Source organism: Megascapheus bottae, chromosome 5 (assembly GCF_031878675.1).
Source record: "Megascapheus bottae isolate mThoBot1 chromosome 5, mThoBot2.hap1, whole genome shotgun sequence".
NCBI lineage: Eukaryota > Metazoa > Chordata > Mammalia > Rodentia > Geomyidae > Megascapheus > Megascapheus bottae.
In genome coordinates this window covers 66,692,311-66,706,239 of record NC_143513.1, presented here as the reverse complement: position 1 = coordinate 66,706,239, position 13,929 = coordinate 66,692,311, and the positions used below count along the sequence as shown (strand labels likewise).

The window sequence follows — 13,929 nt, the reverse complement described above, 5'->3', positions numbered from 1 at the left end:
CTGAGAGTGTCTATATCTCATCTAAAGTGGCCTTTTTTTTTTTAACCAGTCCTAGGGCTTTAACACAGGGCCTGCACACTGCTCTTTGAGCTTTCTCAAGGCTAAAGCTCTACCACTAGAGCTACAGCACCACTTCCAGCTTTTCTGTGTATGTGGCACCAAGGGATGGAAACCAGGGCTTCCTGCATGCTAGGCGAGCACTCTACCACTAGGCCACACTCCTGGCTGGGCCTCCTTCTTGATTTTTATACTATTTTGAATATACCATACATACTGATACTATAGTAGAACCTGTTTATTTACACCCTGGTCTTCACTCTGACTTCTTTAAGAGCAAGGCTGTCCCTTCATGATGTGTCACTTCATAGCACTTAGTATGTTGAGGGGTCAGACTGCATGAGATTGGATTTCTGAACTCCCTAGCTGTTTGACCTTGGGAATGTTCCTTCTCTGTGCCTGTAACTGTAAGAGGGCTAGGGATACCATCTGAACAAAAGTTCTTAAAGAAAATAACGGAACACTTCGGAGGCCCCCTTCCCCCCCGCATATAGCTGACATTCATGAGAGTCCTCGTGGCTTATAGAGTGCCCTCTCTATATAGCTGTTGTATCAGCTCAACAAAACTAAAGAATATATATGCCAACTAAGAGCTACGCGTAATGCTAGAAAAGACTGCAATTTTTGTGGTGTACATGAAGTCTTAACCGTTGCCCTGAAGGGACATAATGGACGTTGTCCCTAATCGTTGAAGGTGTCCCTTCATCTGGGTATTTGGGAAGAAAGTCGTGCGACGTCCCCCTTATTGCTTCCAGAGGGCAAGTTCCAGTGTCTTCACCAAACCATCTCTTCACTCGGGTGACCTGGACTCCGCTCTTCCAAACCAGCCCTACCGGGTTTTCTACAAGCCACCTCCTATTCCGCAGCGGAAGAAGCCCCGCCCACCGTGCACGCTCGGGGGCGGAGTCTGTGACGTCACTCCGCGTCACTTCCTGCAGACCCGGAAGCGAAGTTAACCTCCCGCCTCCCTAGTTAGGAAGTCGTGATGGAGCCCTGCTTGGCCTAACTTCCTGGTGGACCGGGCTGTGTGGCCCGGAGGAGTGGAGGGGGCGGAGCGGCGCCTGGGCCAGTGCGGGTGGATCTTGGCCTCTGCTGTCCGCGTCGCCCGGTCTCGCAGAGAAGAACCTGCCCCGCCGATCGAGTTCGGGCCCCCGCGGGCACTGCCCTGACCCCCCTCCCCCCGCCATCCGGCGCTGGACGCCTGGGTGGAAGGCGCGTGTGGCCCGCCGCCAGACTACCCACCCCACCTCGCTTCTTAACGTGTGGCGCTGTGGCCTTCTCCGGGGCTGCCGGAACGCTGACGTCAGTCTACCCAACTCCAGGACCTCGATGGAGAAGTTTGGGATGAATTTCGGAGGCGGCCCCAGCAAGAAGGACCTGCTGGAGACCATCGAGACGCAGAAGAAGCAGCTTCTGCAGTACCAGGCACGGCTCAAAGATGTGGTCCGTGCCTATAAAAGCCTGCTGAAGGAGAAAGAGGCTCTGGAGGCCAGCATCAAGGTGCTGTCGGTATCCCACGAGGCGGACGTGGGCCTTGCAGGCGTCCAGTCGCCAAGTCTCAACTCTCCTGATTCTGTAGATGATCGGTGTTCTACTCACAGCGAGGATAGCACCGGGACCGCCACTAGCTTGGACACAGCAGCCAGTCTCACCAGCATCAAGGGTGAGTTTGGGGTTGACGATGACAGACCGGCCCGTGGACCACCACCCCCAAAGTCCGAAGAGGCCAGTGGGTCGGAGAGCGGCGTTAGCAGTAGCAGTGGGGATGGGCCATTTGTGGGTGGTGAGGTGGATAAAAGACTGCATCAGCTAAAGACTCAGTTAGCAACTTTGACCAGTTCTTTGGCTACAGTCACCCAGGAGAAGTCCCGTATGGAGGCTTCTTACTTGGCTGACAAGAAGAAGATGAAACAGGACTTAGAGGATGCCAATAAAAAGGCAGAGGAAGACAGGGGACGTCTGGAGGGAGAATTAAAGGGGTTACAGGAACAGATAGCAGAAACCAAAGCCCGACTTATTACACAGCAGCATGATCGGGCCCAAGAGCAGAGTGACCATGCCTTGATGTTGCGTGAACTCCAGAAGCTGCTGCAGGAGGAGAGGACCCAGCGTCAGGATCTGGAGCTTCGGTTAGAAGAGACTCGAGAAGCTCTGGCAGGGCGGGCATATGCAGCTGATCAGATGGAAGGGTTTGAACTGCAGACTAAGCAGCTGACCCGTGAGGTGGAGGAACTGAAAGGTGAACTGCAGACCATCCGAGATGAGAAAAATCGACCAGATCCCCGACTACAGGAGCTTCAGGAAGAGGCTGCCTGCCTTAAGAGCCATTTCCAGGCCCAGTTGCAACAGGAAATAAGGAAGGTAATTATCTCCTTCAGTTATTAACCATTTAAGCTAAGTAAGTAAATAGTAAGGATTTTCCCTCCTACTTTAATAGTTAGAACTAAGGAGTTACACCCTGATTTTTTTTTTTTTGAAAACAGGTTTTCACTATGTACCCTATGCCCTGAAAGTACCATCCTCCTGCTTCAGCCTCTCTAGTGCTGGGATTACAGTTGTGTATCACCATGCCCAGCTTATATTCTGATTTTTTTTTTTTTACTGTTACCTGAAAAATCCTACTAGTGAATTCTGGAAAATCTTGTTCCTGAGAGTATCCCCCTCCTCCCCCTCCCCTTCCTCCCCCTCCCCCCCTCCTCCTCCTTCTCCTCCTCCTTCTCCTCCTCCTCCTCCTCCTCCTCCTCCTCCTCCTCCTCCTCCTCCTCCTCCTCCTTCTTCTTCTTCTTCTTCTTTTTGCTTATTTTTGGTGCCGGTACTGGGGCTTGACCTCAGTGCCTGGACCTTGTCCCTAAGCTTTTTCATGCAAGGTTAGCACTCTGCCATTGGCCACAGCTCTGCTTCTAACATTTTGCTGGGTAATTGGAGATCTCCCATACTTCCCTGACCAGACTGGCTTCAAACCACAATCCTCATCTCCTGAGTAGCTAGGACTATAGTCATGAATCATTGAGAGAGTATCATTGTAACAAGAGATAGAGTTTCTAAGTGGGGCTGGGTGTGAGCCAGCCCCTGAGCATTGGCATCTTACCAGTTGTGGCCTATGAAGCAATATACTGGCAGTCATAGAGTAGAAGGTTGTGTGTATACTGAGGTATACACTCTGTGCCTGTAGGTAGAATGACTTGAAGAGGCAAAGGAGGATTTTCTCAGGAGGAATGGTTTGTAATTGCTTTTAGTTACGATTTACCTATCTTGCAAAAATACTGTTTTGAAATCAAACTGAGTTTTAGGTTTCTAGAATTATTGGAAAAGGAAAAGAATATTTCATGACTTAATAGGATTTGGAGAAGCACATAGAAGACAACAAAAAGCTCGCTATGTGAGCTCAGTGGAAAATGGAAAACTGAAGCAGAATAACAGCAGCTATACAAAGGAGCTTAATATTAAAATCCCTGGTTCCCAAGCTGGGTAGGGGTAGCTCACGCTTGTAATCCTAGCTATTCAGGAGACAGATCTAAGGATCACAGTTCAAAGTCAGCCGAGGCAGGAAAGACTGTGAGACTCAAATCTCCAATTAACCACTCCAGTAAACCTGAAGTAGAACTGTGGCTCAAAGTGGTAGGGTGTTAGCCTTGAGCAAAAATACTCAGGGACAGTTTATGTAGGTCCTGAGTTCAAGCCCTACGACTGACCCCAAAAGTCCTGGTTCCCATTCTTTCCAGGTCATCCCAATCCTTGGGATTGGCCCCTTTGCTTGTCTCCCTTACGGCTTCCACCTTCTGCAGTTTACCGTACCATTCTATGACGCTTCTTTTGCAGACAGCGTTTGCAGAGGATCAGCTCCGTCAGCAATGTCAGGTAGAAGAACAAAGGGTAGCAGCCCTAGAGAATCAAATATTTGAGGTATCTGAACTACTGGGCACCTATGAAAAAGCCAAGCAGAAGGACCAGCTGACCATCCAGAAGCTGAAGGAGCGAATTCTGCAGCTAGACCTGGAGAACAAGACGCTGGCCCTTGCAGCCTCCAGCCGATCTCCTCTCGACAGCCATGGAGATGAGTCCAGTCTGGATGTCAATGTCCTGAAAGACAAGATGGAAAAGCTAAAGAGGCTCTTACAGGTTGCAGCCAGGAAAACCCAGGTGACTCTTGATGTGGAGAAGCTATGTGACCTGGAAATAATGCCCAGCTCAGAGGCTGCAGATGGGGAAAAGGCTACTGCACTCTACTACCAACAGGAACTGAAACAGTTGAAGGAAGAGTTTGAGCGCTACAAGATGAGGGCACAGGTGGTGCTCAAAAGCAAGAATACTAAAGATGGGAATCTGGGGAAGGAACTCGAGGCTACACAGGAGCAGCTTTCAGAGCTGAAGGAGAAATACATCTCTCTGCGTCTGTCCTGTGAGGAGCTTGAGCGCCAGCACCAGCAGGAGGCCGAGGAGTGGAAGCAGGAGCTGGCTCGCTTGCAACAGCAGCATCGGCAGGAGCTGGAGCGCAGCCAGCTGGATTTCAGGGACCGTATTCTAAAACTGGAGGAGGAGCTGCACAAGCAGCGGGACCGAGCACTGGCTGTGCTGGCTGAAAAGGACTTGGAGCTGGAGCAACTGCGTTCTGTGGCCTTGTCATCTGGGCTGCCAGGACGTAGAAGTCCTGTGGGCAGTGGGGACCCAGCTGACACATCTTCCCCAGATAGCCTGACCCAAGCGCTGCAGCTCGCTGCAGCCAGTGAGCCTACTTTCTTCCTGTATGCTGAGCAATTGGCCCGCAAGGAGGTGGAGATCACATCTCTGAGGAAGCAGAAACACAGACTGGAGGTGGAGGCACATCAGCTGCAGGAACGGCTGTTGGCGGAGGGGGAACGACATCGAGAAGAGGTTGGAGTCCTGCAGAGCCATATTGAAAAGAACATCCGGGACCAGAGCAGAGAGGGAGCCAACCTAGAGTATCTCAAGAACATCATCTATCGCTTTCTTACCTTGCCAGACAGCCTGGGCCGCCAGCAGACTCTCACAGCCATACTGACAATTTTGCATTTCAGTCCAGAGGAGAAACAAGTGATTATGCGGCTCCCAAGTGGTGGTAGCTGGTGGCCTTCTGGAAAGAGATGATACATTCTCCACTAACTCCTGACATCTTTGTGCCTCTTTTATGTGGGAAGGGCGGTCTCTGACTTGCATTGCCTCTTCTCTTACATTATCATTTATAACTTTCACTGTGTTGAACTTGAGGGGGTGGAAATAGAATGGGATTTTTCTGCCCAAGGCCATTAATGCTGCTTTATCCTTGGGCTCTAGAAGTACTAGAAGTGTTAAGCCAGCATCTTCTGGTGGTGTGTACAAGAACAGGTGGGAATAAGAGAGAGATATTAATTAGGATGGAGAGGTGCAAATACTGAAGTGGTAAAAAATCTTTTAAAATACGTTGGTTTGTTTTCATGTGCTCCTGGCACAGCAAAGAATGTAGCTCCTTATTTTAAAGTGCTCAGTTAACTGCTGAACATGCACCACAATCAGCCATTTTCTTCATCTCATCACTGTCTGATCTGAGAGTGCTGCTCCAATTCTCTGGGACATGTAGCCAAGCTAGAAAGGGACCAGGAAGGCAGACATAGTGACATGTTGCCCAAAGGTCCAAGGAATAGTGAGTTCATCCTGGAGCTGGGAGCTTGGTCTCTGAGTACCATTTTGATCTTTAGGGAGTTCCAAAATGACCTACTTTGGCCAAGTTAGAAATCAACCTTTTTGGCTGATCCCTGTGTTAACCTCATGCCCAACATGGGCCTGAGCCTGAGTGACTCCATTATCTTTTCCTCAGTGTTGAACTTGTGTTAAGGACAGAAATCCTAGCTTCTTAACAGAGGCTGTCAAATAGTGAGCTCTGATCCTCCCCAGTAACTAGGAATTTCCACTGGGATTTGCTTCTATTTTTGCTTTTATGGCGAAAGGTAAAAGAGGGAAATTGGCTAAAAAAGATTCCAAAAGGTCGTGACCCTTATAGGAAGTGGTGGGAGCTCAGCTGGAGCTGGGCTCGGATACTTTCTCCTGGTGAGTCTTGTCATAGGTAGACTAATTCTGCTCTTTAAGGACAGGTGGCTTTTGGAAAATTTGGGTCCAAATAGTATCTACTCTATTTTCTTCCCTCTACCTGCTCCTGTTGGTTATAAAGATCTTTGCACCTAAAAGACCAATGCTCAACCACTAAATGAGCTGATTTATATCTTTCTCGGGTTTTCTCTTTTTTGAAAGAAGATTCTTACAGGGTTCTGAAGAGAAGCTAGATGACCTGGAATATCTGCAATGAACAGATATAAATGGAACAAAATTGAGGTGTTTAAATGATATTAACAAACCATGGATTCATTAAACCTGAGTAACTTGACCTGTGTATTTCCTTAATGTTGTCTAAATATCTGGATACAAATAAGCCTGGGTGTAAATGACAGGTGAAAAGGCTGGAAATAGGATTATGTTAGTTCATGAGCTGGAATCCACAGTGGAATACTTCAGGGCTTTCACTGTCTTATTTCTCACAGATTTGCAACAGAGAGAGAGAGGGGAGGGGAGGAGGGAAGAGGGAGGGAGAACGGAGTGTTAGTTTGAGTGGGGGCAGTTCTACTGGAAGAAGCTTTCTCCTGGGTTTAGTGGGTGGATTTGACACTTGCACAATCACTGCTCCATACCAGTAATGAGTTTATGAATGCTTTAATCTCCTTTAAGTCTGGGTTTATGTATCCTAGAAGAGTATCTCAGGACATTAAGCTGTTAATAATAGACTTCATTTTCATACCTTCTTCCCTTTAAATGTAGGAGATCTTGTAATTGTAGTTATTTCTAAGTCTTGGGCAAACAGGAAGATATGTAGTTTTAAATTGCATTTTATAATAATTACTATGTTTTTTTAAGATGACAAGGCAAAAAAGCAATTCAATTTCTGATTAATTTGTTAAAGTTAACTTTATTTGAAATGAAACATCATTAATAACATATCACCATTAATAACTTAAATATCACCATTAATAATGTAACTAATACTAATATATCTGTGTTTTTTTTTTTCCACATTTACTTTTCTTTTTCTGTGGCTTGAACTTTAAGCCCTGGAAGCTGTCCCTGAGCTTTTATGCTCAAGGCTAGTGCTCTACCATTTCTAGCTTTTTTTGTGTATGTGGAAATAAGAATCTCTTGGACTTTTTTGCCCCAGCTTCAAACCCCAATCCTCAGTTCTCAGCCACCTGAGTTTCCACAGGCATACCCAGCCCTATTTCACATTTTGTATGACTTTTTCTTTTGTCCTAGAGATTGAACTCTGGGCTGGGGCACTGTCCTTGAGCTTTCTCAAGGCTAGCGCTCTATCTCTTGAGCCACAGCCCCATTTCTGGTGCTGTCTATGTGATATCAGACCCAGGAATCAGACCCAGGGCTTCCTGCATGATGGGCAAGCACTGTACCACACTCCTGGTCCCTGACATTTCTTTTTTGTCTCTATTTTTAAATTAATAAACTAATATATGGAAACATTTGTACCTAATAATAAGGTGCTATGTGTTATTTCCATCTGTGTACACATTGTGTTGTGTTTAAGTCAGGCTAAAAAGATGTTTCCTTAAACATTTGTCATTTCTTTATGGGGAAAATAATCATAAATGAAAAATTCTAGGTTTTTGAAATGCACAATATATCACTATAATCCATACTCACTGTGAAATTGCATCTCAGAACTTTTTTTTTTTTGCCTGGTGATTAACTCACTGTCCTTTGACACCTTTGACTCAAGACTAGCACTCTGCCACTTGAGTCACAGTACCACTTCTGGCTTTTCCTATGTATGTTGTACCAAGGAATTGAACCCGGGTTTTCATGCATGCTAGGCAAACACTCTACCCCTAGGCTAAACTATGGGCTCATGTCTCAGAACTTCTAACGTGGTATTCACTGATCAACTTTGCACATTCACCCACTTGCTACTCTCCCTGGCCTATGGTAATTATACTTAAAAATTTAAGTAGTTGTACAAAGGGTTTTCAGTTCAATGTGTCAAATTATAAATAATAATGCATCTTGATCAGCGTCACCTTCCATTGTTCTCTCATCTAGCCCAACCTCACCATGCCTTGAAGTTACCTGGTTCCATTTTTACATATATCTATTGAATATTACAATTGTATTCACCTACCACTCCTCTCCATCTCCCATTCCCATTGATCTCATCCTCCTCTGACAAAATATGTATTTATTTTGTTAAACTATGTGTTAGTTATTCAAAGAAATTACACTATTGAAACCCATACACATACCATACATTCATTTGTATATGTATACATATGGCCCTGTAGATGTTTTCAGATGATTTATAATTTAATTCTAGCTTGTACATATGAGACAAAAACATGACCTGTGTATCTCTGAGCCTGACAACGTATTTTCCAGGTCTGTGCATGTCCCTGCAAATAATATCCTGCTGGATGAGTAAAATTCCATTCTGTATATGTGTGTGTGTGTGTGTGTGTGTGTGCATTTGTGTGTGTGTAGTATGAATACAATGTGAATATATATGTACATATATATTTATATTCTCAATCCATTCATCCGTTACGATTTTATGGCATGTGGGCTGTTTCTGTAACTTGAATGTAGTGATCAGTACAGCAATGAACATGGATTTTGCTCTCAATTTCCGTGAGATCAGCTATTGTATATTCCATGTGAGATCAAGTGGTACTTGTCTTTTTGTGCTTGACTTATTTCAATATCCTGATCTCCAGTTCTGTCCATGTTGTTCCAAAGGATAGGATGCCATACTTTAAAATTAATAGTGTTTCATTGTATCTTCATATCACATTTAATTTATCACTTGAGTTCATTAGCTTTTTTTTTTGCGGGGGGTGAGGGGTCAGGCTTGAACTCTCGGGCTGGGCGCTGTCCCTGAGCTCTTTAGCTCAAAGCTACTGTCCTACCCCTTGAGCCACAGCCCCACTTCCCATTTTCTAGTGGTTAATTGGAGCTGAGAGTCTCATGGTCTTTAGTTCCTGGGCAATCCTCAGATCTCAGCCTCCTGAGTAGCTAGGATTACACCTGACTCAGGTTTTTTCTTTTCTTTTCTTTTTTTTTTTTTTTTTGCCAGTTCCAGGGCTTGAACTCAGGGCTGGAGCACTGTCCTTGGACTTTCTTAAGGCCAGAACTCTATTTCTTGAGCCACAGTACCATTTTCTATGTATGTGGTTTTGAGCACTTGAATCTGGGTCTTTTATGCATGCTAGGCAAGCACTACTATTAGGCCAAACTCTGGCCCTAGATTTTTTTCTTATCTGTAATAAATCTAGGAGTGCAATGTCTCTGACATACTAATTATGCTTCCTTTTTATCCAGTAGTAGGTTTGCTGGTTCAGGTGGAATTTTTAATTGCTTTTTGAGCACCTGTCATGTCTTCTGTATTAATTTATGTCCCTACCCACAGAAGACAAAGTTTATCTTTTCTTCATATCCTGGCTAGTTACTTTGCTTAACCTTTATATATTTATTTATTTTGGCAGATGTGATAGCTTCTTGTAATTTTGAATTGTACTTCCCTGATTACTACTATTTTTTTCTATGTATATATTTCGTTGTTGTTATTGCTTTTGCCAGTACTGAGCACTGACTTTTGGGCTTCCTCAAGGCTAACGCTCTACCACTTGAGCCACAGCACGAATTCTGGCCTTTTCTGTATATGTAGTACCAAGGAATTGAACTCAGGGCTTTGTGCATTCTAGGCAAGCACTCTGCCACTAGACCATGCCCCTGGGGCGCTCCGTCTCTCTCTCTCTCTCTCTCTCTCTCTCTCTCTCTCTCTCTCTCTCTCTCTCTCTCTCTCTCTCTCTCATATATATATATATGTTTGTATGTTGGTCTTGAGGCTTGAACTCAGGGTCTTGGCACTGTCCCTAAGCCTCTTTGTGCTCAAGGCTAACACTACCAATTGAACCACAGTACCACTTATGGCTTTTTCTCTGTAGTTATTGGAGATTAGAGCCTCATGAAATTTTCTGCCTGGGCTGGCTTCAAATTGTGATCTTCAGGTCTCAGCCTCTTGAGTAGCAAGACATACAGGCGTGAGCCAGTGGCTCCCAGTTTCTATATACTTTTTTTTTTTTTGCTAGTCCTGGGCTTGGGGTCAAGTCCTGAGCTTTGTCCTTGGGTTTTCTCAAGGCTAGAGCTCTACCACTTGAGCCACAGCACCACTTTTGGCATTTTTTCTATGTATGTGGTACTGAGGAATCGAACCTGGGTCTTTGTGTATGCTAGGCAAGCACTCTACCACTAGGCCAAACTCTCAGCCCTCTATATACATTTTTATGTATTTTGTGAAAAATCCATTTTGGCCCTTCTTTGTCTTTCTCCAGTTTTTTCTTGGTGGTGCTGGTATTTGAATTCAGGGGCCTTGCATTTGCTGAGCAAGTGCTCTACTGCTCGAGACATTAGTCTAATTAGAAATGGAATCCTATAGACTTTTCTGTTCACAGTGGCTTTAAACGTCAGTCCTCTAGGTCTCAGCCTGCTAAGTAGCTAAGATTACAGATAGGTGTCATTTATGTTTGAAAGTATATTTATATTTTTATTTCTTTCCTCCTACTGATTTTCCTCCTACTTTTTTCTCTTCCTTTTCTAGTTCCTTAAGATTCAATAGTAGATTATTTGAAATATTTCTCTTTCATGTGTATATTGATTGCTGTTAACTTCCCTTTTAGTCTTACTTCTTCTGTATACAAAAGATTTTGATGTGCTGAATTAATATTTTCATTTGCCTCAAGGAATCTCTTAATTTCCTTTTTTTTTTTTTGCCAGCCCTGAGGCTTGAACTCAGGACCTGAACACTGTCCTTGGGTTTTCTCAAGGCTAGAGCTCTACCACTTCAGCCACAGCACCATTTCCAGCTATTTTCTATGTATGTGGTACTGAGGAATTGAAGCTGGTCTTTGCGCATGCTAGGCAAGCACTCTACCAAAAACTCCTGACCCCTCCCTTCTTGATTAGTATTATTATTTTTTGATCCATTGATTGTTCAGAATCTGTTATTCTGTTTCAATGTGCTAGTTATATGATTTCTTACTAATTTCTGGTTTGATTGTATTATGGCTTAAAGTTTAAGTTGATACTATTTCTATGTGCTTATGAGAAAATATGCTGTACAGGTATTCAGTGGAATGCTCTGTAGATGTCTGGTAGCAGTGATATGGCTCAAGTTTAATTTAACTCATTGACTTTGTCTGGATGATCTATCCATTGCTGAAGGTAAGATCCTGAAGTCCCCTAATTTTACTTGGATTTATTTTACATATTTGGCTGATTTAATATTTTTAAGTAAATCTTTTATTTTATTTTTTATTTTTTTTTGCCAGTTATGGGGCTTGAACTCATGGCCTGAGCACTGTCCTTGGACTTTTCTCAAGGCTAGAGCTCTACCACTTGAGCCACAACACCACTTCCAGCTTTTTGGTATGTATGTACCGAGGAATCGAACCCAGGTCTTTGTGCATGCTAGGCAAGCACTCTACCACTAGGCCAAACTCCCAGCCCTGGCTGATTTAATTTTATATACACTCATCTATCATTAGATTTGATTTTCTTTTCATAAATTGACTCCTTTATTTAAATCTGACTAGCGACTGTTGATCTTTGCCTGGATATTTGACTTCTCTAAGTTTAGGGAAATTGTGATGATAGCTTTGGGTAAGCTCTCTATTTCTTTGGAATTCTTAAATCTCTCTTGAGCCCCAACAACCCAAATGATTGCTGTTTCACTTCACAAAGTTCCTGTAAGATTTCTTTCTTTTTCCTTCTTCATTCCTTTCCCCTTCCTATAGCTGTATATTTTTACATAGCTGAGTTTTGAGCTTGCTTTTTTCTATTTTACCTATTCTGATATTGATACTCCCTATGATACTTATTTTGCCTGGTTTATTAATATTTTGTTCAAGGATTTGTTTGGTTTAAAAAAATTGCTTCCATGTCTCAGTTGTTTTCTTGTTTTGAATCTCATTGGATTTCCTTATAATCGTTGTTTTAAATTTGCCATACCAGTTGCTCTTTGCCTGGCTTCTAGTGCCTCATTTTGACCCTTAAGTCATTATTTTCTGAATGTAATTGGTGAGTAGGATGCAATGCAATCTGAACATTGAAGGATTCAGTATTTACTCTACTTTTCAGAATTTGGCTTTCTTTGCCTTTTCAGAAATTCTAAGCAGGCTACTTTTCTCTGAGCCTGTATTCACTTCTGCTATTTTAGCACTAGATGTCAGCCTAAGTCTGCCTTTGACACAAGTCTTACTGTGTATGTGTTGTCAGGGTTTCAGCACTAGAAGGTAATCCAAGCCCAAGTTTGTTCCAAATCTGCAAATAGAAGTCTGGTAGGCTGAGGCTATGGGTTCTTGTATTGTATCTGTTTCTGAGACTCTGTTTGCTGACCTGGTTTGGAGAGGGAGGTCATTAGGATCTGCCTACTGCTGGGTTTTACCAGATAGGTATCAAGTTTCAAGGCAAAGTCCTGTGGTGAATTACCCTGTCTTGCCCTGAGCTAACATAGTCTTCTTATTCCTGCTAGGCTAAGATTGATGCTAAGCCGAGTCATCCTTGGGATCGCACACTTGCAAGAATTTGCACAGTCTCAGGGGTGTACCTTGGCCCATGCCACAGCTGGTAGTGATGTAAGCTAAAACATCACCCTATCCTACTGAGGTACAGGTCTCTGCCTAATGTCAGTTCAGATCTCAAGACCCCATAATGTGATACTGTTCTTAGAACAGAGGGCTGGATGATAGAAGACACTTCATTGAATACCTAGGCTGATACTCACCTATATTGCCCCAGAGCCTCCCAGGTGCAGGAATCTCTACATTCCAAATAGGGTACTGAACCCACTCCAAGGCTGGTAATGACGCAGGCTGAAGTGAGATTGTCCCAAGTCTAGAAAGCTCATCTGTAATTCTGGCCCACATATGGGCCCTTGAGTTTTAACCATGGGATGGGCCTGGCTCTGGGGTCAAAACCCTAGTGTTAGCTTTTGTCTTGTTCCTTAGTCCAGTCTGCAGGTATTATCTGGCTGGAAGCAATCCTCACACTGGGTCTCATGCCAAGACTTCATTTTTTTTTTTTCTTAAGTTGGAAAGGACTTTCCTGCCATCTTCAGTACGTCTTTTCCTATTACATTAAAACCAGATCTCCTACCTAGTTTTCTAAGTTCTTGGAAAGTAGTTTGGTGCAAGGAAATAATTGAATTGCTGGAAGATCTCTAAGCTGCCATCTTGCTGCACCTCCCTGTAATAATTTTAAGTATCTGATCTATAGATAGTTGCAGTTTCTCTCAACTCAATTGAAAGTCTTGATCCTTTCATCCCCTTTACAGACACAGCCTAGAAACAGACATGCATATATTCAAAATTCCTTGTCTTATCACCTGTTTCCCAGAAATAAGTTTCCTAGTTAGTTGCCTGATTTCATTTTTGGTTGGTTGTGGGGCTTGAACTCAGAGCCTGGGTACTGTCTGTGCTCTTTTGCTCAAGGCTAATGCTCTACCACTATCACAGCATGAACTAGAGCCTTGTACTTTTGAGGCAAATACTATACCACTTGAACCATACCTCTATTATTATGCTAGATGGCTTTTGGAAAAGGCATTAGTGAAATCTCAACCTAACCTATAGCTGTGTGACATTGGACAATTTTTCTGAGGTTACTTTTCCTTTTGAAAATTTTTTATTGTAATGTATAGAGGGGTTACAGGTATATTCGCCAGATAGTAGGCACATTACTTCTCAACATTGATACCCCTTCTCATGTTTTTTCATATATTTTTATTATAATTAATAGAAGGATTATATTATATTCCCCAGATAGAAGGTG

General features: G+C 43.6%; 1 protein-coding gene across 1 annotated transcript; it reads left to right on the top strand.

Moving 5' to 3' along the window:
- Positions 1-1,019: 1,019 nt before the first annotated feature.
- On the top strand, positions 1,020-6,433 carry Gcc1 (GRIP and coiled-coil domain containing 1). Its single transcript, XM_090333247.1, has 2 exons — positions 1,020-2,418; positions 3,877-6,433. Exons 1-2 carry the CDS (start codon positions 1,387-1,389, stop codon positions 5,161-5,163), a joined length of 2,319 nt encoding a protein of 772 aa, XP_090189373.1. The 5' UTR covers positions 1,020-1,386; the 3' UTR covers positions 5,164-6,433.
- The last annotated feature ends 7,496 nt before the right edge of the window (positions 6,434-13,929 follow it).